At 47.7% G+C, this 27,939-nt stretch overlaps 1 protein-coding gene across 1 annotated transcript; it reads left to right on the plus strand.

Annotated features, from left to right (window-relative positions):
- Positions 1-561: 561 nt before the first annotated feature.
- LOC126527639 (uncharacterized) lies at positions 562-13,498 on the plus strand. The gene is made up of 3 exons (XM_050175450.3): positions 562-786; positions 9,149-9,440; positions 12,324-13,498. The coding sequence occupies exons 2-3, from the start codon at positions 9,159-9,161 to the stop codon at positions 13,422-13,424; spliced, it is 1,383 nt and encodes a 460-aa protein (XP_050031407.3). The 5' UTR covers positions 562-786; positions 9,149-9,158; the 3' UTR covers positions 13,425-13,498.
- Positions 13,499-27,939: the final 14,441 nt, after the last annotated feature.

Here is a 27,939-nt window from a genome sequence, read left to right on the forward strand (position 1 = left end):
AGTAGACAACGCCCATGTATGTTAAGATTTTATGATGCTACTCGCACAAGCCACGGTAGCTCCTAAAAAAATTTAGGCGTCGGCTTTTACGCCTCTCGAAATATTCAGAGGTATTCTACACACAATTACAGCAGACGCGCCGCGACGAACGAAGCAAGGTAGCATTAAGATTGAGTTTGACAACAATATTTCCATTCCACGCTCAGTAAACGCACACAGATCATTTGCGGCTTCCTTCAGGGGCAGGCGTGAGTTGTCGAGTTGGTGCTTGCTACTGCGTTTGATGCGAGAATATCGCTAGGAGACGGCAGCGCTTATGTGCACTTACAAAAAATTTGCACAGATATCTTTTTCTTAAGCAGGCGCTAAGCACGGGTTGCGCGAGGACCTCGCTGCGCTGACGCGGCGACTTCGGTGCAGCCTGATTCTGAATACTGCATATGGGATGATGGTATAGATATGTAGGCTTTCTTATAGATCACGTGCTAATTTCTAGTAGCGCTGGCCGAACTACGCGGACATAGAAAGTGCAAATATTCACTCAGCCAGCGGAAGCGATGGCGACAGGAGGCACGCTGAACTATCAGTGCTCTCTAGAGGCTGAGGCCGGCGTATCGGCGAGACATCGGCGCAACCGGAACCGCCATCTACCCGAGCCTGCTGCCGCTTTCACACGGCTTGTCAAGGTTACCTTGGGTGCGGCGTTTTTTCTGCAGCCCGCTTCTATCCCGCAGCGGCAGCGACGGCGAAAGGACGGCGAAGAACTACTCGCTACAGGCTTTGCCGGTTGGTTGTAAGCGTTTTACATATAGCGTACGCGTATGCACCATTAATGTCGTCGCTGTTGCTTCCTTGTGTTTTGCATGCAGGTAAACTGTGACAGCTTCGTTGTTTTGTGAGTTGTGCGATTCCTTCTTTGTTTCTGGGCTCAGGAAAAGGGACCTTTGTGGTATTGTTTGTATAACCAAAGCTGAAGTTTTCAAGGTCGCTTCTTCGAGCACGTAAATACAAGCTGAAGTCGCCAGCATTGGCGAATCTATGGGCTTCATGAATGAGCGCTTTGAACGCTTTAAGGCAGACGTTTAAGTATTTCGTCAGGAGCTGACTGTGGCGAAGGCTGAGAGTGTGTAGTGCTGTAAGGAGAACGAGGAGTTGCAGAAGGATCTGAGGGAAGCATATAAGGAGATCGTCGAGCTAAAGCACTGCACTAGAAATATGAGTGTTCAAGAACAAAGCCTTCTACAGACTACGAATGAGAAAATAAAGAAGACTGTCGCTAACATTAGAAAGTGCTGAGCAACTGATGTAACTGATAAAGCGATTGGCATCGCTCATCGTGCATTGCCCAAAGATGAAAAGAAATCAGATGTGGTCATCAAATTCCTCTCTAGAACTGCGCGAGACAAACTGTTGACTGCAGTAAAAAAAGAAACAAAGTTGGACACCAGTCATCTTGGCTTCGACACAAGTGACCCAATATATATTAATGAACATTTTTGTATGGAATTGAAGGTTCTTATCAGTAAGGAGCGACCAGTAAGGTGTGAAAGAAAGTGACATATCTGTGGGTGTCACAATACAGATTAATCATCTTTCTTGCATGTAGCTTGCGATGTTGATTTCGCTCAAGCAGCCTAAGCCATATACGATTTCTTTCGTTACAAATAACTACTGTGTTTTCATGTACATGTGAACTAGGGCCATATAAAGTAAAACTATTCCAATATGTTTTTATTCCAATCTCTTGACGTCAAATACGCTTAACCGCCGACGCAAGCATCAGGCGGTCATCCGCAGGGTTGTCAGAACAAATCAATCAAATGCTCCCCTCGTTCATAGGAGGACACTTTTGTTTGCTTGAAAAACGAATAACATTGCCTGCACTGAGTGGCTTGTGTTATTTAATCGGCTCACAAGAGGCGAGGAGCATGCTCAAGTGGAGAGGGATTAGATGGGGCCGAGCCACTGCACTGAATATCGATAACCGGATGAAGAGGGTGGTGCCGGAGTCTGCGTTTGGTCCGCTTTCTGTTAGCTTGCGGTGGCTCGTCGACAATCGCGGCGGCATGCAACGGAAGCTTAAGAAATGACGCTAAAACGGATCCTCAGCAGAGAAGAGTTGGCAGAACGAGTTCGTAAACGTGCAGAAAGTTCTCGAAAACGTTACACGGCCACGGAAAAGGAATTATTATAGGCAAGTAAACCCATGCTATCTGGCATGGGCGAGTAGCCAGTGCCGGAGCGACCGGCGGCAGCCATATTTTATTCCTTTCGGAACGGGGCAGCCTGCGGCTATTCAGAAGAAAATTGAGTTTTGTTCGGCACATTAATGCATCTTTAACGCGTATACGCGTCACTTTGATGCGGTAAGTTTTTGCTGTTTTGTGGCGTTGCGTGAGAGGGTGGTGAAGTGGGTGCAGCCCGAAATCTTTTGACCAATAGCCGAGGGCTAATGGCAAAAAGGCGTCTAATCAGAAATAACTATTTTTTTTGTTCGGTCAAATTATGCCTAATCAGTGCGTACACGTCATATCAGATAGGGAGCTATCGCGGTTTTCGCGACGTCGCCTGACAGACAGGAGAACTGGGGGTGGTCCAAAAACGTTTTTGACCAATCGCGTTGGGCTGATTGCATAATTGGAATAGAAAACTTTGGAATAGTTTTACGTTATAGCGCCCCTAAACTCGCACGTTACAGAACGTTGTAGACACCCACTTTTTTCCTCCACATTAACATGCAATCAGCCTTCTCGAAAGAAGAAAAAATTCTTTTATTTCTGGAAGTGCTCGATTTTTCATTTTATTATTATGATGACAGAGACTTGGTGACGCCCTGACATCGACGTCACCCATTTTAATGGATATAATGTGGTTAACCAGAACTGACAATCTAAAAAGGGTGGCGTGTATGCCTACATGTAAAGGCATGATTGAAGCATGAAAGGGATGAAAATCTCTCTGTGAACCGATGACAGAACCGATGACAGAAGTTTCAAAAGTATGTTTTTGTAGTAACGTATAGGCCTTCAGACGGTAACATTGATTTATTCAGTCAATATCTAGAAAACCAATTTTCGGTCGTTATTGACATCAATTACACATTAGTGCTCGGTGATGACTTAAGCATAGACATGTTGAGCAACACATATATACAGGCTCGATCTTCAGACCTTCCTGCGACCTTTTTTCCCAAGTGTACTCACTATGCAAACCCACAGTAGTACTACTAGTTCTGCTCTCCTAAACTTCTTTATCGAATACTGTTTCATTTATCCAATGCAGGCAGGGGCTCTTAGTGTCGCGATGAGTGATCATTTGCCCGTATTTTTACTCATGAAACCATTTACTTAAGGTAGTCATGCTCCCCCGGCCACTCATTTTCAACGAAAAAGTCTGTATGCGCTGTCGTATTTCATAAAGCCAGTTAGTGCATTAAATAGTTTAGAAGAACTTGTTGTTGGGCGAGTTGGTAGATATTAGCGAACATTGTTTAACTGCGCGAACAAACGAACCACAAAGAGAGCGAGGGACAAGGACGGGCGCAGTCCTTGCGCCCGTCCTTGTCCCTCGCTCTCTTTGTGGTTCGTTTGTTCGCGCAGTTAAACAATGTTCGCTAGTGCATTAAAGTTGAACAACGTATTATCATGTTCTTGCGCTGACCTCGTGTATGACTGATTCATTGATTCTTTGTGCTCTGTGTAGAAAAAAAGACCGCTGTCCTCATAAGGCCTTAAAAGGTCAAGTGGGCTGGCAAACTCTGGCTCAGTTACAGAATACCTAATATAATTAAAGAAAAGAGTAGGTTATATCAGGTCTTTCTCATAACGCGAGTTATGAACGCACTAAAAGCTTTAAGGTTTACAGAAATAAACTCACTAAAACACAAAAGCAAGCTAAACGTTGTTGCTGCTTCACAATGTTCGATGGTGTTATTGACACTAAAGGCATTGGAAATATACATAATTCTGCAATTTCATGTAAAAGAGAAACTGGTTATATTGGCGAGCGGTTAATTAACAATGAACTGCTCAAGCGTGCGTTAATAGCCACCAAGTTTAACGAGCACTTCCCTTGATTAGTCGATATCACCTACAGTCAAGGTTCTTTTGTCACTGACCCCTCCCGCCTTAAAATATTCGCTATTTGTTCATCCAACAGATAAACAAGAGGTCATTAATTTGTTTCAGTTTCAAAAATATTACTCTGTTAGACAACCTGTATTGTTAGGGCATTCGCGGAGTCATTGTAGCTCTTACAAAAAGTTATTTATGAATTCTGCATCAGTGTGTTTCAGTTAACCGAGAGCTGTCATTGCCTAAGGGTGTTACAATGGCGTATGATGAGGAAGGTACTGGGGCCCCTTTTATTGGATATTTCGGTTGATAATACTGAAAGAGTTGACAGCTCTGTGAATTGCCATTTATTCGGATGACACAAGCCTTTTATTCTGGTAGAACCGTTGCTGATCTTACTGTATTTATTAATGAAGTACTAAAAATATTATCTACTCACTGCAAAAAGCTTCGTACGCATATATTGCTCTAGAACTAAACAGGTACTGTTCCGAGCGACATCGGAATCATGTAAACTATCTCAGGAATTATTCTTTAAGAGTAATAAAATATAACTTTCCCCATTAGTAAAACAATTGTTAATTTCTGTAACCCATACTTTTTATGGGATTACCATACTGAGCACAAAGTCAAACATTCTGGAGTTCTAGCCTATTGCGTAGACGTTAACATATACTACTTGTATCTCAAGAACGTTTAGTGTAGAATGCTTTCTTTATTCTCATCTAAATTATTGTTATCTGCTTTGGTCAACAGGCTCTACAACGTCTATATATACTGTGGTCTGACTGTGAAAAAAAATATGTATTAAAGTATATTGCAGGTGCCTCTTATAATGCGTGCACATCTGAATTGTTTAAGAAGCTCCGAATCTTGATACTTGATTGTTGCTACGAGTACCAGCTATTACCGGTTTTTATATCTGGAATACGTAGAGAAAGAAGGTACATACATTGTAGGTAAGTTATTTGGCTTACAACTTAGTCCAGTCTGTCGTCTAACTCGGCATACAGAGAATTGGCATCTACCATGTTCTCGTGCAAATTATGGACTTCAAGCTCTTCCTTTCTGTCTTCCAAATATGCTTAATAGGTGTAAATTAACAATTGAGAACTTACATGCTTTATCAAAAACCGCGTCAGTTAATGATAATGTGTTTATTTCAGTAATTATAAAACATCCAGTTTTTGTGCTATGCAAATATTTTATTCATTCATTGTTGTGAAAGACCCCACGTGTACGTTTATGTACCGTTGTTTTCTGCTGCCTGTGCTTGTTTTGTATTGCTTTAGGGGTGATGAGGCTCGTCAAATTGCCTTTATGCAGTTTTTTTCCTTTTCCTACCCAACCACAAATGCGCATTCCTCATGTACCACGTGGTTGAATAGATAAACTGAAACACAAGACGACACACAGCCCTGAACGAAGAGCTACGAATAGCTATGAACGTGAGTCATGTCTACTCGCGCTGAACTTCGGGAATCGCTGTTGCGCAATCCAGAAAAATTTTAAACTTCAAAGCGTTTTTAAATTGCGTAACATGGATACCATTTGCCCTTTTTAAAGACAAGTTGATAATGACATAACGCACAACTTCTTTATTACAACATAGGAATTGTTCAGAGCGTACCACTGAAGTTGGGAGCAAGAAACCCTGAGCATTGCACCAGTCGCATCGTTGAAATCGCAATCGCGTGATAAAAGCCATCGGAAAATCGCATTGCGATGCGTAAAACTAAACCGGCCTTTTTCGCTCCAGTCGCAGCATGTGACATAGCTTTTATCTATACTTTTCTTTCAAATCGGGTACGTTTCTAGCCTCATTCGTGAAGCGGTCCCTAAGATAGTGCAGTCTAGTGATGTGTGTCAATCCAGATGACGACTAACATGGGCGCTACCGGCACTGGTGGTATCGGTACCACTGGTATCGCCGTGGACTATCGCCACATAGTAGCCTTCTTTTTTTCCCTCGTGGCAGCTAGCGTATGAAACCTTGCTGTTGACATGCAGCGCCTCTTGTCGAAGGTGAAGACACTGTAATTTGAGGTGTCACTGGCCTCTCCGAATAAACTATGTGGTTCATACACCCAATTCTTACCGCAAAATCGCTTAGGCAGACTGTCTTTCCTCTACTACAAATGGACGTTGTATCGCCGCCAAACATTTCTTTCGGCACACCTGTGGTGTTGGCCCTGAAAATCGCATGTGGCAGATAGCATATTTATATTTCTTCACCTGGATCGCTCGAAGCGCTGTACTTGCACGAGATATCGAGGTACATAGCCGACTAGACAACAAAAAATTACTCGTTAGTTTTTAACTAAGTACATTACTAGTGCATATTGCATGTTTACGAATTATGCAATTATCAAAGAATGCACGACATAGCCATTTGAAAAGAATTCTAAGGATGACATGCGTTTTAATATATGTGCCTTCAAACTAGGGGCAAGAATGCGCTGTTGTTTCATTGAATTATTTAACGAAACAGCTTGCTATGCAGCGACTGGTTGAAGCAACTGGAACGCCCATGTATTTGGTCGCACATTTGGGAGATGAATATCTCGGAAATAGTGTCACCTTGGAAATCAGTTGCATGCGGGCACGACACGCCTTTAGAGTTCACCGGCCAAAACTCGCAAATAGCACTATGTGCCCTAACGTACTTAATTAAGAATAATTAGAATTTTCAATTTCTCGTGCAAGTAATGACCGACCCTTGGGCGGATCCAATTTGAGAACTACAACCACGCGATCTGCCACAGGTGATATTTAAAAATTCTCTATGGTCTAAATTTCAACTAAAACCCGTAGTATAACGCAGTTTCCTTCGAAAGTGAAACCATTAACAGCGATACCAAAACATTTTAACAATACACGAAATCAAACTCTTTTTTTTTGTCATTTTTGTTACACTTCGGCATTCTCACGCCAGCCATATTTTGCGCTCGATTCCTGGTGCCAAACTGCAGTCCTCTAGGTGTCACTTTGCTCTGGTTTCGTGCACCATACGGGTCACGTTAAGGTGTCTGCGGCTTTGACCTGCACCTAAGTCTAAATAAGCCAAATTTTCTGCCCCATCGCAAGTCACGGGAATCGAACCAGGGACTTTGTGGTGAGCAGCGGTTCACCGCGGCTGGTGCAGGCGATGTACACAAGGCCACACATCTCGCATAGGGACACATGCGCTGAGCACAGGCGTCTGTCGGAATCGCTCGGACATGGAGCTGTTTTGATAAATTATGTCCACAACAGAGGCGGCATTCGGGGACGTCGGCATTCGATGAACTCGTGCTTATCAGCCTCACTTTTTATTCAACTGCTCAGGTGAGCAAAGGTTAGGGCTGGGCGATACTCGCAGACTCAATAAAGAAAAAAAATTCAGCTAATTTGATAATATACCGCCTCTTTGGTATTTCTCAGCACTATCGGCCTACGGATAAGCGCACGTGAGCCATAAGCCTGCCGTTTCGATGGCGCAGTTTCGAAGGTGCAGCCGCTGTCGACTTCAGAGAGCGGCAGCCAGGTTCAGAACGCTGAGACTAGATTCACTTAGTGAGGCCTATCCCAGCTGTGCGTATAATTTTCATCATTCTAACTTATAGTCCACATCATAATGAAAGCGTCTCACAGAAATGTCTGTTCATTGCAGCTCTTTAGTCATAACACTTTTCAAGTATAGACATAATTCATACATGATTATTTTATTTCACTTTATTTCCTTTAATTTCTCTTTGGCATTTCATCGACGCAGTGTCCTAAATATGTGAGCTAGAATGTGCCTAAAATTACCGATGAAGAATTTCCACGTTGCGGAGATAACGTGCACTTTTTGTGACTGCCAAGTGCAGCTGTCACTTTAGAAATACCACTGATGCACGACACTGGTCGTTAGCTATTTTTGTAATAACGCTCGGAACATGCGTGGTCATTGTCGTTGGAATTCTCACTTAATTTTCAAGTATTGTATAACGAAAACAAGGCTGGCAAGTGGTTATTCGTGTTCTGGCAGATTCGATATATTGCTCTCAAACAATAATAAGAATTTACTACAATGAGCTAAATATTCCTCTGAGGTGGGTGAAAAGACGCTAAAATATTCCGCGAGCAACTCCCTACATACGTCCACGAGAGAGTAAACCTTCCCGACAACTGGAGCGTATGTAACCGTAATGTTTACCGGGAAGCGCTGGCCGCGAACACTATGCACGAAGGCGGGCTTTCTAGTAGAAACAAGGCCTCTTGCTTGGGGCGCAATGTGGCATAGGCCAGCGCCATCTGGAGGACTTGCAAAGAATCGGGCGCGCCACTTTGCGCCGGACGACCTACTCGCAAGCCGGCGCGGGCAAATGTGGGACGCCGTGGCTGGTTTATGCATGGTAGAAACGCTGGAACACCGGTTTCTTTGAGTATTCGCGTAACACAATCATGTTTTCTCGTATAATCAAATAACAATCCGACACTATCGTGTGTGTAGGTTGTGTGTAAGTCGTACTTTACAATTTTTCTAGGTATTTTAGCTTGAGAAATCGAATTAGTAAAGTAACTTCCTTGCCGCACATGGAGGGCCTGGAATATGGATGGTTGAAAAATCTTTTGGCCGAAACGACGTCTGACGCCGACGCTGGAGTTTCTGCGACACGGGGTCCTTAACGCTCTCGCGGTAATATGAAGCTTCCGTGAAGTCTAGCAACGAAAGGTTTGTTTACGTCGCATGATCATTGGGATGCCGTTGACACTGCATGTTAGCTCAACTGAGAAGCTTGCGAGACAAAAGTGAAGTTGATGGTATCTAGTGCGCCCTGACAATAACAATGAAACGAAGGAACGGCCCGTCAGTAAACACATATAGTAAAGAGTACTAAAGCAGGTCGCATCACGCACGTAGGCTCATCCCCGTCGAGTTTATCACATATGTCATGAGGCTAAAACCTCAACGATAAGAGCGTCACCCATCTTAGGAGGCCATAGCATCAATAGCAAGGAGACGTTCGCACCAAGATAAATGATTTGCCATATACACTCTTCCTGCAATTGTCCATGCCATGAATGAGCACTTGGATACCACTGCCCAGATTTCCAAGAATGCCGGACACCACGTACTACATGTGCGGATTTGCGAGCGGCCTCAACTGGCGGCCCGTCAAATTCATGCAGCGCCTGGAGACCACCAGGGTCTGCCGGCTTTGTGGAGTCGTGCCGCAAAGCATAGCCGTGCTGCCTTGTGCGCACTTGTTGTGCGGCTCCTGCTTGGACGGATGCGCCAGTGAAGATGGCCACGCCTGTCCACTCGACAAGATCTCGTTCGAGGCCGAGTCGGACGTTTCGTGGGTAACCTTTCACCAGAAGCACATGGAAAAGCTGCAGGTATGGTCAGCCTCTTCCTCATTATCATTATTATCATCCTCCTATTCCTCATAAGCATATTCACTGGCATCCTAATTACAATCATCACCATCAAGTTATTCAATGCAGAGCGACGCTTCTCCCAACGATTTCCTATTATTCACATACTGCGATCAGCCGGCTCCAGTCTATGCCTTCAGATTTCATCAGCTGATCAGATAACCCTGTCACTTACCATCCTTGTTTCTGTTTCCCTTGTCTTGAAGCCTATATTAGAGATTTTTAAAGTGCCCGCAAACTAATTACCATTGGTAGTTTGCCGGGTTACGCGAGGCGTAAGCGCAGATGGCGTAAAACCCGTTTATTCTGGAGAGCAGCGACACTGTCCTTTTCGCACGCGCTTTCCTCCTCAATTCGCCTCTGATTTCACTCTCTCACGAGCTGGCGCGTTCTGTACGGCATGCTTATCGAAGTAGCGGCCACCGGGAACCGCGCAAGCATCAATGCGTGTGCTTGTTTCATTCGTTTCAAGCGTTTTTGTGGAATTCATCGCTTAATGGCACTGGTGCGATTATGGTAAGCTGCCGGTAGGCCATGCTGACGAATATTTTCGAAAATAGACTCCGAGACAAACTAGCCGAAACGCTCGGAAAAATGGCTGACAGCGGCTTGCTCTCGACGGTCGCACCGCTTTGGCCATCCATTGTGCGGCGGAGTACGGTATGCGGAGAGCTTAAGCAGTGAAGAAAATTCACGCTTTGATTTCATATCCATGGCTTTAAAATAACTTAAGAAATATAAGCAAGAAGATACACAATGGATTTTTACAGTACATACACTTTTACTGAGGGCACCAAAAGCACTTCAGCCAATGCCACTACGTGAGACGCATTCTGGCTTTGCCTGAAGATTTATTAAAGGAAAAGATGCATGCGCTTGAACTTCACTTACGTCGCTTTACAATAATCCAATAGCATGCAACATGTACATTTTGCGAGAAGTGAGGGGCTGGTACCCGAAGAAGAAACCTAGTGCACGCTGGCATTTTCACGTGCCGCAGGCAGGTGAGTACTGCGGGGAAGCTGCCGTCGCAGGTGCCTGCTACTCTCGATTGTGTGGGCCTTGCGTTTTTTCTGTTCACATAGGCTCTAGAGGCGGGAAAACATACCGACCTACCAAACATTGGTTCCGAAAGGGTGTGTTTTCCAAGAATGTATTAACAGGTAATAAGAAGCATAACTGTATTGGATAATTGTGCCTCGCCTTGCAAAGAACGGCGTCTTTCGAAATTGCGAAGTCTTTGCGCGTCCGGTTCGTAGCCATTGTTTTCGCTTCACGACGTCACCTTTTGCTCAGGTGATTGCGAACAACCCTAGTCCATTTTCCCGCCTGCTGTTGCATTGAAAAGCGCAGAAGCCACCCATCTTTCCAGCAGACAAATCTCGCCTTACTTGAAAAACGCACGTGCGCCGCAGCAGCCAGACGAACACGTGACCGTAAGAAAGTAGTAAGAAAAGTAAGAAAAATAGCTAAAGCAAGTTTCATGACACTTCCTTGACGTCAGGGTTAGCTTATAGAGTTGTTTCACGTTCCGCAGCGAATCAGCGCGCAGGAAGCGCAATCGTGGTAACAGCGAGGAGGAAAGAAATGAGCACAGCGACGTGGGTGAGGGCGCGGCGCTAAATATGTTATAGTGTCACTGCTTTCAAGAATAAAGGGGTTTTAATGCGACCGCATTGGCGGCGCCACCTGGCGCCAATAACCAAGTGTACTCTACTTCACTGCTGGTTTAAATTGACTGCCGCGGCATCACCGTGAACGAATGGCAAAGTATTTTTTATAAAGATAACTACTACTCCCATGTACAAGCGCAGGAAAACGACCGGATCCGTAAATATGACCAAGCTCAGCCAAGGTCAAATTGGGACTTAGCCAGCCATTACCGGCGGCTGCTGCGTACGCCGCGAGGGCGCCCATATCTTGAAAGCGATCTGCAATATTTACGAAGTGCTGGCAGTCCGCGTTCAAGCTAGACGCAGCATTATGGTCGATTCGTTCACTGCTGCTGCCGCGCGGAGCAGCGTCTATGTGTTGTCTTGTGCATGGTGCAGTTGTAGATGCGGTAGTTATTGACGGCGCCGAGCATAGTCTCTGTCCTTTCCCAAGGCACGCAAAACCGTGCTATTGCTCGAGAAACTTAGCTTAACCGCGTTCAAGCAAGGGAATTTTTTTTTTCAGACACTACACTCATGAAACACGAAAAAGTGACTGTGAGGCATGCTGGTTAAACGAAGTGACAAAAGATCTCGCTGCCAGGATCCGGTAGCGCAGTACTAGTTCAAACGTATTGCTATACACCGTGTACCGGACACGATAAAGATATTCTCTGATACTCAAGAAATTGTCGGTTACTTCATCCACGCGGTACACGCCCTGTCCAGCTCCACTTGTATCGCGTAATCTTCTATATAACAACCGCTACGCCTGCTTGCTCTGTGATCCGCCACGCTGCTTAACCATATAGTTTAGTACACAACCTCAAACCCCTCATTAAGCAGAGCCTTTGCAAGAACTTATTTAGGCACTAAATAGTAAACTAAATATGTTCTTCTACAGAGCCCACAGGATGATAGTTGAGCGACAGTGCACTAGTAGGCTTACACATTTTTGTCAGCAAATTTTTCTATGGGTCCTGTTCGACCACTGCAATGGGTTAGAAGGCGTGGTTCTCTACAAACATGATAGAGAGGGCGATAGATTAATGCTGCTGTGGACATATGAACCTCCTCGTGAGTGGGACAGGGAAAAAATTTAAGAATTCTTCTTTGAGAGTGTTATAGAACTTACTACCTTGCGAAGAATGCAGACCTTACCGGCATTCTCTTATTTTTTTAACGCGTAAAGGTAAGCTGCTGGAACACCCACAACGGCTGCGACTTCGTGGGCACAGCCGGGGACCTGCTGGAGCACTTTGAGAAGCACTGTTCCTTCCACGCCACCAGGTGCCCTCGCTGCCGGGACGCAGTGCTGCGTAAGGACTTGCCGAGACACTACGAAGTTGGATGCAGCGGGGTCGCGTCACTGCAGCTGAGCGCTGCCGGGCACGTCTCCTCAATCGACGTGTCCACACGGAATGCTAACGACGAGCCGGCGGTCGATTGCTCTTGCCACGACATGCTGACGTCCATCCAGGGCAGGGTCAACGACCTTGCCGAGACCCTGGCGAGACTCAGCTCCAGACAACTTCAAGAGGAAGCGATTGAGACGGACTCGACCACCACCCTGGGCGCAACGAGACGACAGGCCGCGGATTCTGTGCATGACCTAACGCCGCTGCCGGTAACCGCGGATCTCCGGGCTCTCGTGTCAGCGTTGAACGAGATGAAGGTCGTCGTCGCTGAGGGATTCCGGAAACTGGAACGAAAAGTGCGGATGGAGGATCTCCCGGCTGGCACGTCGCCGATGCAACAGGCGCAGGCGGACGTCACCAGCGGACCGGCAGAGGGTAGACCACCTCCGCCGTCTGTACTCCTCGAAATGCCGGGCAGTACTGCAGGACACCATGACGTCCAGAGCAATGACGCTGCTACAGAACTCATTGTGTTTAGCTTGCTGTACAAGCCTTGTGAGGTGGCGGAGCAGTTCAGTAGAGCGAAGTACTTCGGTTCTGATATCTACCTGGACAATGAGAACACCGGCGTGAGCGTCAAGTGCTACATGCGAGGGAACGCGAGCTTCGTCGCTGTCGAAGGCATGGTTAGCAAGCCCGAGAACTGGAAAGTGCGCGTCGTCCGGCCCTTGCGCGTTGAAGATTTGAGTTCGCCGCACTTGAGGAAGTGGGTGCCTGGAGAAGTGTGGGAAATACATTACGGTTTTCCGCCCAAACCTCCGGAAGTCAAACTGTGGTGCCTTCTTGACACGAGCACCCTAGCTAGAAAAATGATACCAGACGGAGGATTTCAAATAGACTTTTCGATGGAACTGGAACGGTGCGTTTCCCTGTGACGTGAGAGAGTGCGAAACGCTGAGAATTCTTAAATAAATGTTTGGTGTTCGCGCGAAAGCAACCGTTCCGCTCGATCGGCAATTATTCTTTCTGGCAATGCAAATGCACTCTTATATGAAATGTCATATTGCAATGATAAGAAATGTTTGACACCAACACTGCAAGTTTGCAGGAAGTTGAAGAAAAATCCCGGACCATGATGAATTTTTCTTTAATTGAGAAGCTTTCTTTCTGACAAACCCCTATGGGCCGCGCGCGCCTTTGTAGCTTCATGCTATGACATAGGCTGACGTCAATTTCTCGCTTTCGTAAACTTACCTCCACCTTGAGAGCTTCCGCAGGACTGATTGACCTCATTCAGTGGCCCAGTGCTTAGAGTTGTCGGTTATTTCGCCCTCGCTCTGCGATCTGCTAGCCTCCTGCTTAGCGCAGATGGTAGAGCGACTGCCCGGGAAAGGCGTGGGTCATGGGTTCGAATACCTAGCTAGGACAAATTTTTTTTTTCAACTGCGTAGTTTCCTTTCTGAGAAACCCGTGTGGGTGTTTTTTGTAGCTTCATGCGACAAGACGGCCGGATGTAATTTTTTCTCTTTCAGTCTGTCATCGCCATCATCATCACTATAATCATCAGCTTATCTTTAAGTCCACTATAAAACGGAGACCTCTCCCTGAGATCTCCAGTTACCCTTGTTTTGCGCTAGCGACTCCAACTCGCTTCCGCAAATGTCCTAATTTCGTCACGCCACCTAGTTTTCTGTCGTCCCCGAGTGCGATTCCCTTCCCTTGGCACCCATTCTATGACCCTAATGGTCCAGCGGTTATCTAACCTTCATATTAGATGGCCTGCCCAGCTCCACTTTTCTTCCCTTCGTGTGAACTATATTATCCACTACCCCCGTTTACTGTCTCATCCACACCACTATCTTACTGTCTCTTAATGTTATCCCTAACGCTTTTAGTTCCAATGCTCCTTGCGCGGTCCTTAACTTGTTCTCGAGTTTCTTTGTTAGCTTGCAAGTTTCCGCCCCATATGTTAGCACCGGTAGAATGGAATAATTATTCTATGACTGATGCGTGATTACGGCAATGACAACACGTGTAGAATCTGTCTCGCGCGCAAACGGAGCGAAGCGTGGCGCGACTGCCTCGCTGATCTGGAGATCGCGAGAGCCAGCGCGAGGGTGACGTGTGGGTGCGATTAACAGCCGCCGCCGCTGACAGACCTTCCACACGACGCGCCAGACTCTGGCGCCATCTCGTACTCATCATCGCCGCACTACGCGTTTCTTCTCACGCTTTCGCCCTGCCGCCCTCCACATCCCGCCTCAAGGTTCCACTTTCCGCCCCATGGTTCCACTTTCCGTCTCGCCGTTCCACTGCAGCCTACTTTAGGCGTTCTTCGCGCTTTCATCCGCCGCTGCGCCCGTTCCCTCGGTTGCGCCTATAGGACTACACCGACGCCCTCCGCAAGAACGGCCGCCTGGGAGCTGCGCTCTAAGAAAGCCAAAATATCGCAGTGTAGACCTAGCATAATAGCACAGTGCGGCGAAATTGGATGAACACGCCTGTCAACAGTGATGAGTAGCTGAAAGTGCACATTGTACAATTCGATTATGCTTCGGGCACGCGCTACGCTTTGTTTGACGCCAACGCTGTATATGCATGTTCAAATACATCTGAATGGGTTTCGGTAGCTTGGGACGGCCACGAGCGGATCTTTTTTGTTACAATAGCGACCGCCACCTGCAGCTAAACACAAGGCATCTTGCAGTTACCTTTTCTGACAAGAGGAACGTAGATGTCGCCCAGTGTGAATAGAAAGCAAGATATGTATAGTGCAGCATACAGGTGAGACTTGCTTGGCCCACTAGAGCGCACAGGCAAGGATGTCAATTGTGGCATAAGGTCGACTGTCTTCCTGTTGTTGCAAATAAGGCAGGTGGTTAACTGAGCCGGAATAGCAAAACGTTTAAGAGTAATCGCGCGAGGTTTACCACGCAAAACAGAATGCTTATGAGAAGCTTCTCATAACCTATTTTACTTGAATTATCTTGTAAGTTGTTGTTATTCATTGGAAATGCTTAGTTGCACTCGTATTACTTGTGCATAAGGCCATTGTCATAGCAACAGACATTTTCATATCGATGGAGTTTTTTTACAGTAGAGTTATTCAGCGCAGTTCTGTAACCCATTTTATGTCATTACTGTAAAAGCTGAAGCCAGATTTTATTGCTTGTCGCGGAGGATTCTTATGTGTCATTAACGGACGTAAAGTATAGCATGTGGGCTTGCTTGCACTACACCCATTCAGTATATTCTACCGGCTGCAAAAAGTGTGTTGCCATAGCAACCCTTTATAACAATATTAGTAGGGAAACTTTTCTTTTTGTTCACATTTGAAAAGAATTGTGTTACAACCGCATTAACAGTACAGCTTTTATGCGTCTCTGAATTTAGAATCAATTAAACATCGCAAATCTTCTTGAACACAGAAACTGTTTTAAAGTGCTGTTTTCAGCATTCAAGAAGTTTTGGAATGCTAGAGATAAATGAAATTACAAGATTTATTCAAAGAAAAAAAAAAGCCGCAAATTTGCTCGAAAGGTTAAGCTTGATTAGCTGGGATAGCAAATTATTAGACAACTATACGAATTATTAAAACTCGTAGTTTTCTCGGCCACGCAAACTGCTTTAAACATTCGCTTACTAATTAAATTGACTAACTTAGTGTCGCGTCTGCACGGCGGAAAATCAACACATCTCATATCGATGACCGCGGACAGTCGCTATGAGGGCGCTGACGTGATGAAGAGGCGGCAGCAGCGGCGAGCGAAGTGCCCTTCCTGCGGGCTCTCGCTTCAACGCAAACCAGGCACGCCAGAACCACGGCGTTGGGCGCGCAGCCGGACAGGCGGCTCTGGCCTTCAACGCATGCAACAAGCCTTCGCTAGTGCTTCCCCTCTTCTATTGCACACGCTGCTAGCTCAACGATGGCGCGCTCACGCAACATCGAAATTCGATAAATAGCCCGCTTGCGAATAGCCCGCTTGCGACATAAGGGAAACGAATAGCACAGGGCTAGACATTGATAAAGCTTCGCGTCAGCCTGATTGCAAAAGCACGCAGTGCATCGCCCGGTTCATTTGATTAGTGCTGCAAACTTCAGATCTTTCGTTTGATAGCCACTTGCCTCGAGCGGCTGTTACGCTATGATATTGTCGTGGTACGCTATGCCGTTTCAGTCGCGGTTTTAGTCTTCAGCTGGCACACGTTGGTCTTCCTGTATTTCGTCGCGCATATAACGGTTTTAGGTTGGTAAAATCGCTCGATGGTTCGCTAGCGAGATCATGAGCTTTTTCGCTCATGAGTGGCGGTGCGGTAGGACAAAGGAAACGAAAATTTTCGTTTTCGTTAGTTGAGCGTAAATGTTCTCACGAGCTGCTCTCATGTGCCGAAAAACATAGCTGTGAAACGAGGGGGAGGGAGGGGGGGCGATACCGAAGATAGTAAAGTACCGTGCCGACCCGCGGCGGAGGTAACACTGGCTTTAAGCCCTCCGCCAACTTACAGAAATGAGTCTGGGATCTTAGGTCGAAATAAAACCCTAAACCCCGTACAAGATATTAAGCTGATAAGAATAGATACACCTTGATCCTCGTCGGTTATGTCTACGTGCGCACCACCCTCTCCTTGTAGGCGTTCCAAGGGCTTTCGTGTCTCCTTTCCTTTCCTTCCGCTCTTCCGTTGTGGTGGTTCCGTAAGCGTGTTGCCCGCCAGGACAGCGAGGCGGAAAGGAATGCGAACCGTCCATGGGCCCCGATCCCGCGAACTTGGAACGTTTCACCCGAGCGACGGCCAAGTTTCTGAGGGAGTTTGTGGGAAACCAATTTTGTGTGTTCTGTGTGTGACCGCTGGTGGTTTTCTAGTGACAACCATTACTATACACTGCGTGACCTCGACCGAGGCAGGATTGCTTTGGCTACGGTAAAGCAGTGTGTGCCCCCGGAAGTGCGGCGAGGTGCGTGTCTGTTCTACGTGACGGGATTCGTTAGTAAAAGGTGTCGTACCGCGTTTAGCAGGAATACATGGGTATGTATGATCATCTTCCGAGGGTCATCATTGTGAAGGTGCGACTATTGCCGCGCTTCGCCTTCCAATTATCTCATGCGCCGTTTGACGCACGGCAATAGACAGTTCGCTATTAAGCGGGCCACATACACAGCTTGGCTGGTCATTCACCTTCACAGAGTGGAATGGCACCTAATTAGTATTATTATTTTACGGTGGCGTACAATAAGGAGTCGAAGAAAGGAGAACCAGAACTGGCTGGCAGCAGCCACGTGGGGTAGAGAGGCGGGTAATGGGGCAGAATACTTGCCTTCTTTGGGGTGCCTCGAAACGAAGCCCCATTGGTGCTGCTATCGAGGCAGCCTGTTCGGCTCTAGAAGGCTAAAGGCGCGTAGAAAAGGAATGGTGAGCGAATAACAAACTAAAATAAGGAGGGCCATTGTGAAAGAACAAGGAACGAATTTTTAAAAAGATTGTGTAGAACGACACAAGAATAACACATGCATGTGCGTCACCCACACTTTGCTAGCCACAAGCATCCTGCAAATGGTCTACAAATAAGAACAAGATTAGAGCAATATGTGAGGCTATAAGCAAAAGTCTAGGTTTGTCTCCTTCAAAAATGATAAATATATCGTATATAATAAAAATTAAAAATGATACGTGCTTCATTGCGTTTGGACGCACGACCAGTGGCAAATAAAATATCGAAGATTGTCGCACATGGCAAACTAAGTGAATGGCGTTCTCTCTAATGTGCAGTACGTTGCACTTAAGAGTTTTGAGTAGGAGGGACAGTCCAACATTAGGTGACTCTGTGTTTGTGCCGCTCCGCAAGAAGAACAGAACGCAATGATTTCCAGCTCTTGTCGGTGCAATGGTTTAGCCACCATGACACACGCTATACGAAGCTGCAGCGACAAAACTCGACGGCAGCGATGCAAACCGCGCCTATAAAATCGTGCAGAAAACGATCTCGCAACTGGAACTCTATTATCAGGGTGCTTTCCAAGCAGGTGGAGGCGGATTACCATGTCGACGAAGCTGCGGCATTTAAGCGTATTTAAGTGGGCAAGGGCACGTTGTTTGGCTCGCACAGAACAAACTTTAAACAGAGGCTGTGGTGCTAGCTGTGCTACTAAGGCAACCTACTCGTTTTCTTTCTTTGCTTTATTTCACCCTCCTCTCTTTCTATGTGCTTTAATTCTTTATCTTTCTGTCTCCCCTTACCCGTTCCCCAAGCACAGGGTAGCAAATTGGATATCTATATTCCAATTAAGCTCACTTCATTTCGCATCTCCTTTATCCCTCTATCTCTGTGTTTGTTTTCTTTATGCTCTTGAACTGCCATGTTTGCATTCAGTCACAAGACTAGTCTTCGAACATGGGTGTACATTTTCTTGGTGAGAGTTCCGACCGGCTTCTATGTCTTAAATTATGCTTTGCGGACGGACGCGACATTACTAAGGGAGCAGCTTCAATGAGGGAAAGGCGGAGAGGCCGGCCTTAGTGATGCTACTGTAACCTGCTGCTTCACGTTGGGAGAAAGGGGTTCGGAGGAGCGACAGAGATATGCTAGAAAGATTAAGGTGGTATGGTAAAAGTGATGGTGACAGTCTACAGTTCGTGTGCTTCATGGCATCTTCATTAATACTAGAGAGTGGTGCAAGGTACTGAAGGGTATCTAGGAGACCGTCTATGGCTTGCATGATTTCCATGGCGTTTCTCGCCATAGGGACGTCTGAGGAAGGCGTACGAGCTTCCTATATTTACATTTTCATCGCCGTGATTTTTGTCCTAGTTACTTTCCAGAGGTTGCGTCATCAGTTAAAAGAGAAAAAGAAAGATAAAGGAATTGGGAATTTATGCGCGAAGGGAATCGTAGCACTGACAGCTATAGCAAGGTTGAGATTTGCTCTCAAGCTTCTCGGGTGGTGTACAAAGAATGCCCGTGGGCAGCCTACTGGCACGAAGCATCAGTGTGGCATAGAGAGAGAGAGAGACAGACAAGAAGGAAAGTCAGGGAGGTTAACCAAGGTCTCGCCTGGTTGGCTATCCAACACGCGGGCAAGGGAAAAGGAAGCTGCTGCTGTGAACAGCACCGTCGCAGCTATCAGGCGTCTCTGAACGGCCGCGTGATGAGGGCCATTACAGGTGTCGCACTGTGGCACGGGAGCTCCGTAAACCTCTGGAAGTCGGCATTGGTCGTGGTCGAATGTCGACTCGTGCCGCCAGCACTGCTTCCACCACTGGCGGCATACCACTAGAAGTAACTCAAACAAATAGACTCCTTCATAACGTCCGTGGTGATTTGCGGATTAGTTGAAGGAGACCGGGGCGCAAGCGGTGCTTACGCCGCTGCACACCATCACCGCTGCATACCATCGTCATCATTTACAGAACCGTCATCTCATTGCCATCATGGCCACACATGCATTCAGCAGTGTCGCGTCTCTGTGGCTTGTTGCACCCTACTGATATGCGATTTGCGCATATTTGTCACATTTTGCATAGACTTTGTTCTGCATGCGTGTATTCTTTAGCTTCGGGTGTCGTTTACAAGCTGCGTATGCAGATTTTCTATTGAAATAAACTCTTCTGTGCACCTCAATTAAGGATTTGTTGCGACTTCCTTGCACAGGATGAAGGAGAACAGTAATATTATGCAGGTCCTACATAATGTTGAAATCGAATTTACGTGGCGTGTTCTGCTGGTAGCTGGCTATGGCACTGACCCTGCGGCGGTGCCCTTCTACCAGCTCTTTGATTCTTTCCATGACTTCGAGTGTGCGCTCATTGTGGCCATGCTGAGGCTCAGAAAGAAAGTGAGCCAGCCTAACTGCTCGATCATTGTGAATGCGTTGCCCTTCCGATGATATTGCAATAGCATGTATTACTGCATAAACTCGCATAACCATAAGCTTTCAATTACTGCCATCATAATGAAAGAATAATCTTAGATATGAGATGCAGCTGCTTATTCATTTAGTCCATACGGTAATTAATTTATTAATTAATTAATCACCAAAAATTCTGCACCGCCGCGCTCACACCAACTCGGCCTCGCGAATCGGTCCGAGACTGTGTAGCTCTTGAGTGAGTTCACTAACCCGTTTATAAATTGCCTGATACGAAACTTTTGTCAAGCGCGGTACATAAGCAAACAGTGCTCAGTGGGTATTGGTGCATTGAATGAAAATAAGGACAAATATACAGATTGAAGTTAGTTTTACAGAATTTATCTTTACATGAAACCTTCGGCCCATGTGGATTTCAACATGTGTATGGAATTTGCATCATATTTTCCCTCAATATTGCTGTCTATTTTAGCTTTAACGGGTGGTCACATTCTGAACATTGCAATACAAAGTTGAATAAATGACAGCGGTGCAATATAGTGACAAAAAATACACCACCGGAAGTACAACCAGAACCTGATACAAACCCCTACGCCGAACAGGATGCTCATGAATGCTGAATACATGTGCAGACGGGATCGCACTTCGGCCCAGTTGGCCACCATCTCTCCCCCCCCCCCCCCCCAAAAAAAAAAAAAATGTAGTCCGACACCGCAGTGAGACCAAGGATGATCAGGCCGCTTGCCGGGTCCATAGGAAATAGTAACGTGAAACCAAGCAGTGCTCGTGAGGAAGCAGCTACGAATGCTGGAGCAGCCGCAGCAGGCCATTCAACCACTATAGGCAAGCATGTTCAATCTGTAGTGGTACTTCGGCACGCCTGTATTGTCTATATTTTAAAGCTTGAATGTGGTCTCCTCAAAATTGCACAATGTTTGGATTCTGAAACTTGCAGAGGTAAATCGTTGTTCACAAAGAGAGCTCATATAAAAGCTTAGAGGTATTTTCACTGTTTAACGCTTCCCCTCAAAGCTATATGTTGTATGCAACTGAAATTCAAGCAGCTTTTCAACAACAAGAAAAGGAATCCGCCTGCCTGTTTCGAGCATTGTGTTAAAGCAAGCAATCAAAGCAAGCATAAGATTTTACTAATACAATTCGTTCAGGAATACTAGAACAAGTTGTACCTTCACATTTTCCTTGGGCTTTCTTATTCTGGTCGATTAGTTTAGTTTGTAACGGCTCCTATTAGCATGTTGTAACATTACTGTAATACAGTTTAGGCACTTGACTCGCTCAATAGATTGGGATGCTTGCTTTTGTTTACGCTGGAGCAACATTTGCTCTTTTTGCAAAGATTTTTGGTAATCTGGGGGTTTCAACCCCATCTGAACATATTGCGCTGAAGCAGGCAGAATCAAACGCATACCAACGAGATTGGTGAATAGTTGCGAACGTTTCCTGCTTCACGCTTCCCACTACGAATACAAAATTCTAGCGTTATATTTTGTTATTAGACAAACAAATGTTCTCTTAATAACGTATTAATGTTTGCCGTGGGGCTACGCCGCCACAGTACGCAATGCAGCGGATTGATTTAAGCTTCTTGATACTGATCCACAGGATACAAACAGCACGAGACTGAGGACCCGAAAGTAGACAACGGCCATGCATGTTAAAATTTTATGATGCTACTCCCACAAGGCATGGTAGCTGCTAAAAAAATTGAGGCGTCGGCTTTTACACCTCTCGAAATATTCACACAATTACAGCACACGCGCCGGGACGAACGAAGCAAGGTAGTATTAAGATTGAGTTTGACAACAATATTTCCATTGCACGCTCAGTAAACGCTGTTACGTTTCGCCTACAACGCGCGGTAATGCCGGCGCGGATGCAACGGACGCCGGGGCTTTGTTCAAAGCGGCGGACATTTTGGCCCGTCCGACGCCACCGCAACGCCTACCCGCCAAGCGTGTCCAGGCGTGTTTCAGTGCCACGTGTCTTCGTGTGTGCGTGTGTGTGTGTGTGCCCTCGCTTGTCAAAGCGCGGCAGCCGGGGAGCGGAGTTCCCCGAATGAGGAGCCTGGAGGTCTCTCGGCTCAACCGTTCGCGCCGTCGTGTGGGCGGGTTGGCGATGCGTCACTACACTCGGTTCAGCAGGTCTCTCGGCTCGACCGTTCGCGCCGTCGTGGGCTCATGCTCCGCCGTCCCGTGACCTTCATCCCGTGTCCTTCATCCCGTGACCTTCCCTTTTGGACCGCGACGCCGAGAGTATAAGAGCAGCTGCCCCCGGACGCCAGGAGAGAGGCTCCGATTTGTACTGTTGAGTTACGTGCTCTCCCGTCTCTCCACTTCGGTCGACCTGACCGGCCGCTCTTTTGCTATGTTAGAATAAACAAGTTGTTCTGTTACCAGTCTTCTCATGCTTTGCCGGGACCTTCGGATGCTTCCAGTGCCCCAGGCCGCCAGGCCAACGCTACCCTTGGGGCTTGCGACCCATTCGCAATAACGGGCGCCAGCACCGAGACCCCAACAACTCGTGCCAGCGGTGCGATTCCAACATCTGGTTGCCAGCGGTGAGATCGCGACAACGGAGGCCAGCAGCGAAGAGATGCGGTTGAATGTATGCTGAGCAGCACAACGACCATCCGGGAGCAGTGCAACGAGCCCTGTGTGATGACTGGTTGCCTGCAGCGGAACGACTGCGCTGAAGTCTTGGCTGCAAGGTTTGGTGAGTGCGGGACTTTCTTCTTCTGAGCTTTGCCAGGCTTTTGTTAGTGTTAGAAACAGAGCTGGTAATTGTGGTTGTCGTTGCTACCGGGTTAGTTTGCGGCAAGACAATAGTAGGCAGTAGAGAAAGCAGCATTCAGAGCAGCCATGGATTTGAAGTCGTTGCGCAAACCGAAATTGCTAGAGCTTGCAAGAGAGTTGGGTCTGGATGTCTCAGACAAACTCAGAAAACCAGAACTGCTAAGGGCTATTCTTGAGTTAGAAGCTGAGGATGACGAGCTGTCGGAATGCCTTGAGACCACTGAGGAGAGGGAGACGGCAAAAAGACAGGAGCGCGAACTTAAAGAGCAAAAAGAGAAACAGGAGCGCGAACTTAAAGAACAGAAAGAGAAAGATGAGCGTGAACGAAAAGAACAGAAAGAAAAAGAAGAGCGCGAACACGCTTTGGAAATGAAGCGTCTCGAGCTAGAGATGGAACGCGCTCGTAATGGAAGTCAGGCACACGGTGCAGGAGAACGAGTATTGTTCAAAATGACTGACCTGATGCGGCCGTTTAAGCTTGGAGAGGACATTGGTTTGTTCCTGGTTAACTTTGAGCGAACGTGCGAGAAGCAGGGGTTCTCTCGGGAAACGTGGCCACAGCGCTTGCTCACTTTGCTACCCGGCGAGGCGGCCGACGTAGTCGCTCGCTTGGAGAGAGAGGAGGCAGAGGATTTCGACAAAGTGAAATCGAGTCTGCTAAAAAAGTACCGGCTGTCAGCGGAGGCGTTCCGTCGGAAGTTTCGGGAAAATGAGAAAGGCAGAAGTGAGTCATATACAGAGTTTGCGTACAGGCTTATGTCAAACATGCAGGAGTGGCTCAAAGAAGAGAAAGCGTTTGGTGACCACGAGAAAGTTCTGCAGTGTTTCGGGCTAGAACAGTTTTATAGTCGGTTACCTGAGAACGTGCGGTACTGGGTCTTGGATAGGCCAGACGTTAGTACGGTGGCTCGAGCCGCTGAGCTAGCCGAGGAGTTTGTGACGCGTCGGGCTCGCGGAGCTAAGGACGGTCAAAAGGGTGAATTTGGCTCCAAGTTTGAGAGGCCGAAGTTCACACCCATGAGAGCAAAGGGGGATACACGTAGTGCGGATGCGAGTGAAAGCAGTCCGACCGAACGTAAGGAGACGGCGGCAACCGAAGCCGAACGCAGAAAGCGGTTCGAGACGAGGCAAGCGCGCCTGTGTTATACGTGCCAGAAGCCGGGTCACTTTTCGGCGCAGTGCCCAGAAACAAAACCAAAAGTCGTGTTTTTTTCATTAGGCAGCACTGACGAGAACATCAAGCTTCTCGAGCCTTACATGCGAGACCTCCTCGTGAACGGGAAAGAGTGCCGAGTGCTTCGCGATACCGCAGCTACGATGGATGTCGTTCACCCCTCTTACGTAGAACCCGTTATGTTCACGGGCGAGTGCGCATGGATCAAGCAAGCAGTGGAAGCTCATAGCGTGTGTCTGCCGGTAGCAAAAGTGCTTATTGAAGGACCTTTCGGAGCACTTGAGACGGAGGCCGCAGTGTCATCTATGCTGCCCCCCCAGTACCCGTACCTATTTTCGAACAGGTCCGATCACCTCCTGCGCGAGAAGGGGCTTTTGTTTGGTGAGGCTAGCGTTCAGGCCTTAACCAGATCGAAGGTTCGGGAGCTCGCTGCAAAGGCGGTAGTTGCGGGGCCGACGTTGTTGAACGATGAGAAAGGGTCAGAGGCGCAGCAAGCTAGTATTCAAAGCACGCCCGAACGGGATAAAATTGAGCCTGTAGCGTTAAGGGCACCAGATACTGGAGAGGAAATTCCCGATGCGGGAAAGTTAGAAGAGCTTCCGGTCGAGCTTCCGGGACTAGGCTCAGTGACGAACAGGAAAGACACCGATCAAGTCATTAGTGACTTAATAAGTAAAGCATCGCTGTCGCCTGAGCAGAAAACCGAACTACACCAGCTCTTACAAGAGTTTCAAGGTCTGTTCTCTGAGAGGCCTGGTAGGACTTCTGTCCTTACTCATGACATAGAACTTACCTCCCCAGAGCCAGTACGATCCAAGGCGTACCGGGTGTCACCCCGCCAGAGCGATATTATGGAGGCTGAGGTAAAGAAAATGCTACAGCTCGGTGTTATTGAAGCGGGTGAGAGTGATTATACCTCCCCTTTGATTTTAGTTGAGGTACCGGGCAAGGAACCTCGTCCTTGCGTCGACTACCGCAGGCTTAATTCCATCACTAAGGATCAAATTTATCCGATCCCTAACATCGAGGAGCGCCTTGAGAGAGTGAGTAGCGCTCAGTTTATTTCCACCCTAGATCTTGTCAGGGGTTATTGGCAGGTTCCACTTACAGAAGAGGCTAGTAGGTATGCGGCGTTCATTTCACCAATGGGGACATTCCGTCCTAAAGTTTTGAGTTTTGGTTTGAAGAACGCGCCATACTGCTTTTCAAGCCTCATGGATAAAGTGTTGCGGGGACAGCAAGAATTCGCTTTACCGTATCTAGACGACGTAGCGATATTCTCCGCATCCTGGCCTGAGCATATGGCCCACTTGCGGGCAGTGCTAACCCGCCTGCGCGATGCGGGCTTGACAGTCAAGGCTCCCAAGTGCCAGTTAGCACAGGCCGAGGTTGTCTACCTCGGACACGTGATTGGTCGGGGTCGTCGCCGCCCCTCTGAAATAAAGGTGGCCGCTGTGCGAGACTTCCCGCGACCGCGCACGAAGACCGATATTCGGTCGTTCTTAGGTGTCGCCGGCTACTATCAGAGGTACATCCCCAGGTACTCTGATATCGCGGCTCCCTTGACGGATGCTCTAAGAAAGACAGAGCCGCAAACAGTCGTCTGGGATGAGACGAAGGAAAGAGCTTTTAGCGCCCTAAAGAGCGCCCTAACAAGCCAGCCTGTGCTACGATCGCCCGACTACACAAAAGGGTTCGTTGTTCAGTGTGATGCTAGTGAGCGAGGCATGGGCGTTGTACTGTGCCAACGGGAAAATGGAGAAGTAGAACACCCCGTCCTGTATGCTAGTCGTAAGCTGACCAGTCGTGAGCAGGCGTATAGCGCCACCGAGAAAGAGTGTGCGTGTATCGTGTGGGCCGTTCAGAAATTGTCATGTTACCTAGCCGGCTCGAGGTTTATCATTGAAACGGATCACTGCCCTCTCCAATGGCTGCAGACCATCTCTCCCAAAAATGGCCGCCTCCTGCGCTGGAGCCTCGCTTTGCAACAATATTCCTTTGAGGTGCGTTACAAAAAGGGGAGTCTCAACGGTAACGCCGATGGCTTAAGTCAAAGCCCCTAACGTGGGAATCAGCCTCAAAATTGCTTGTTACTGATGTTTTTCTTCCTGAGGCAGCATTTTTTTTTAACTTATTGCTTTTGTGTAGTGTTTCAAAGTGATGATGTGCTTTTTAGTGCAATTTTCCGATTTGTGGACGCGTTCTGAGTGCTGCTAAACTACTGTAAGGAACTAGGCAGCAGTATAAAAGGGGAAAGAGCCTGGCAGGGCTTAGTGAGGGTTGTGCCGTGCTTGCTGACTGAGCGGTTGACTTTCGGCGTAGTTCTAACGCTTGCCGGAAACGAGAACAAAAATGTCAACTCTCCCGAAGTCACTTTGCAGTGTCCTGTGTGCACCTGAACGTGAGAACGAGGCCTTCTCTGTGCGCTGCGCTCAAGAAACGCCAAAGGACGCCCGACTACGGTTATGAGCATCATCGAGCGACATCCCTCCGGACAGCGGATGCAGTCCCCTGACCATCGGGATCTCCTTCCCCCGGCGGGGCGGTCTGTTACGTTTCGCCTACAACGCGCGGTAATGCCGGCGCGGATGCAACGGACGCCGGGGCTTTGTTCAAAGCGGCGGACATTTTGGCCCGTCCGACGCCACCGCAACGCCTACCCGCCAAGCGTGTCCAGGCGTGTTTCAGTGCCACATGTCTTCGTGTGTGCGTGTGTGTGTGTGTGCCCTCGCTTGTCAAAGCGCGACAGCCGGGGAGCGGAGTTCCCCGAATGAGGAGCCTGGAGGTCTCTCGGCTCAACCGTTCGCGCCGTCGTGTGGGCGGGTTGGCGATGCGTCACTACACTCGGTTCAGCAAGTCTCTCGGCTCGACCGTTCGCGCCGTCGTGGGCTCATGCTCCGCCGTCCCGTGACCTTCATCCCGTGTCCTTCATCCCGTGACCTTCCCTTTTGGACCGCGACGCCGAGAGTATAAGAGCAGCTGCCCCCGGACGCCAGGAGAGAGGCTCCGATTTGTACTGTTGAGTTACGTGCTCTCCCGTCTCTCCACTTCGGTCGACCTGACCGGCCGCTTTTTTGCTATGTTAGAATAAACAAGTTGTTCTGTTACCAGTCTTCTCATGCTTTGCCGGGACCTTCGGATGCTTCCAGTGCCCCAGGCCGCCAGGCCAACGCTACCCTTGGGGCTTGCGACCCATTCGCAATAACGGGCGTCAGCACCGAGACCCCAACAACTCGTGCCAGCGGTGCGATTACAACAACGCACACAGATCATTTGCGGCTTCCTTCAGGGGCAGGCGTGAGCATTCGAGTTGGTGCTTGCTACTGCCTTTGATGCGAGAATGTGGCTAGGAGCCGGCAGCACTTATGTGCACTTACGAAAAATTTGCAAAGATATTTTTTTCTCAAGCAGGCGCTAAGGATGGGTAGAGCGAGGATCTCGCTGCGCTGACGCGACGACTTCGGTGCAGCCTAATTTCGAATACTGCACAGGCGATGATGGTATAGATATATAGGCTTGTTTATAGATCACGTGCTAATTTCTAGTAGCGCTCGCCGAACTATATACGCGGACATGGAAAGTGCATATTTTACTCAGCCAG

The sequence above is a fragment of the Dermacentor andersoni genome, chromosome 9, assembly GCF_023375885.2.
Source record: "Dermacentor andersoni chromosome 9, qqDerAnde1_hic_scaffold, whole genome shotgun sequence".
Lineage (NCBI taxonomy): Eukaryota > Metazoa > Arthropoda > Arachnida > Ixodida > Ixodidae > Dermacentor > Dermacentor andersoni.

Excerpts from the sequence above, each read along its gene's own strand:
- LOC126527639 (XM_050175450.3), top strand. The coding sequence starts at position 9,159 with ATGCCGGACACCACGTACTACATGTGCGGATTTGCGAGCGGCCTCAAC. Across the intron at positions 9,441-12,323 it reads AGCACATGGAAAAGCTGCAG|GTAAGCTGCTGGAACACCCA; the intron begins GTATGGTCAGCC and ends TAACGCGTAAAG.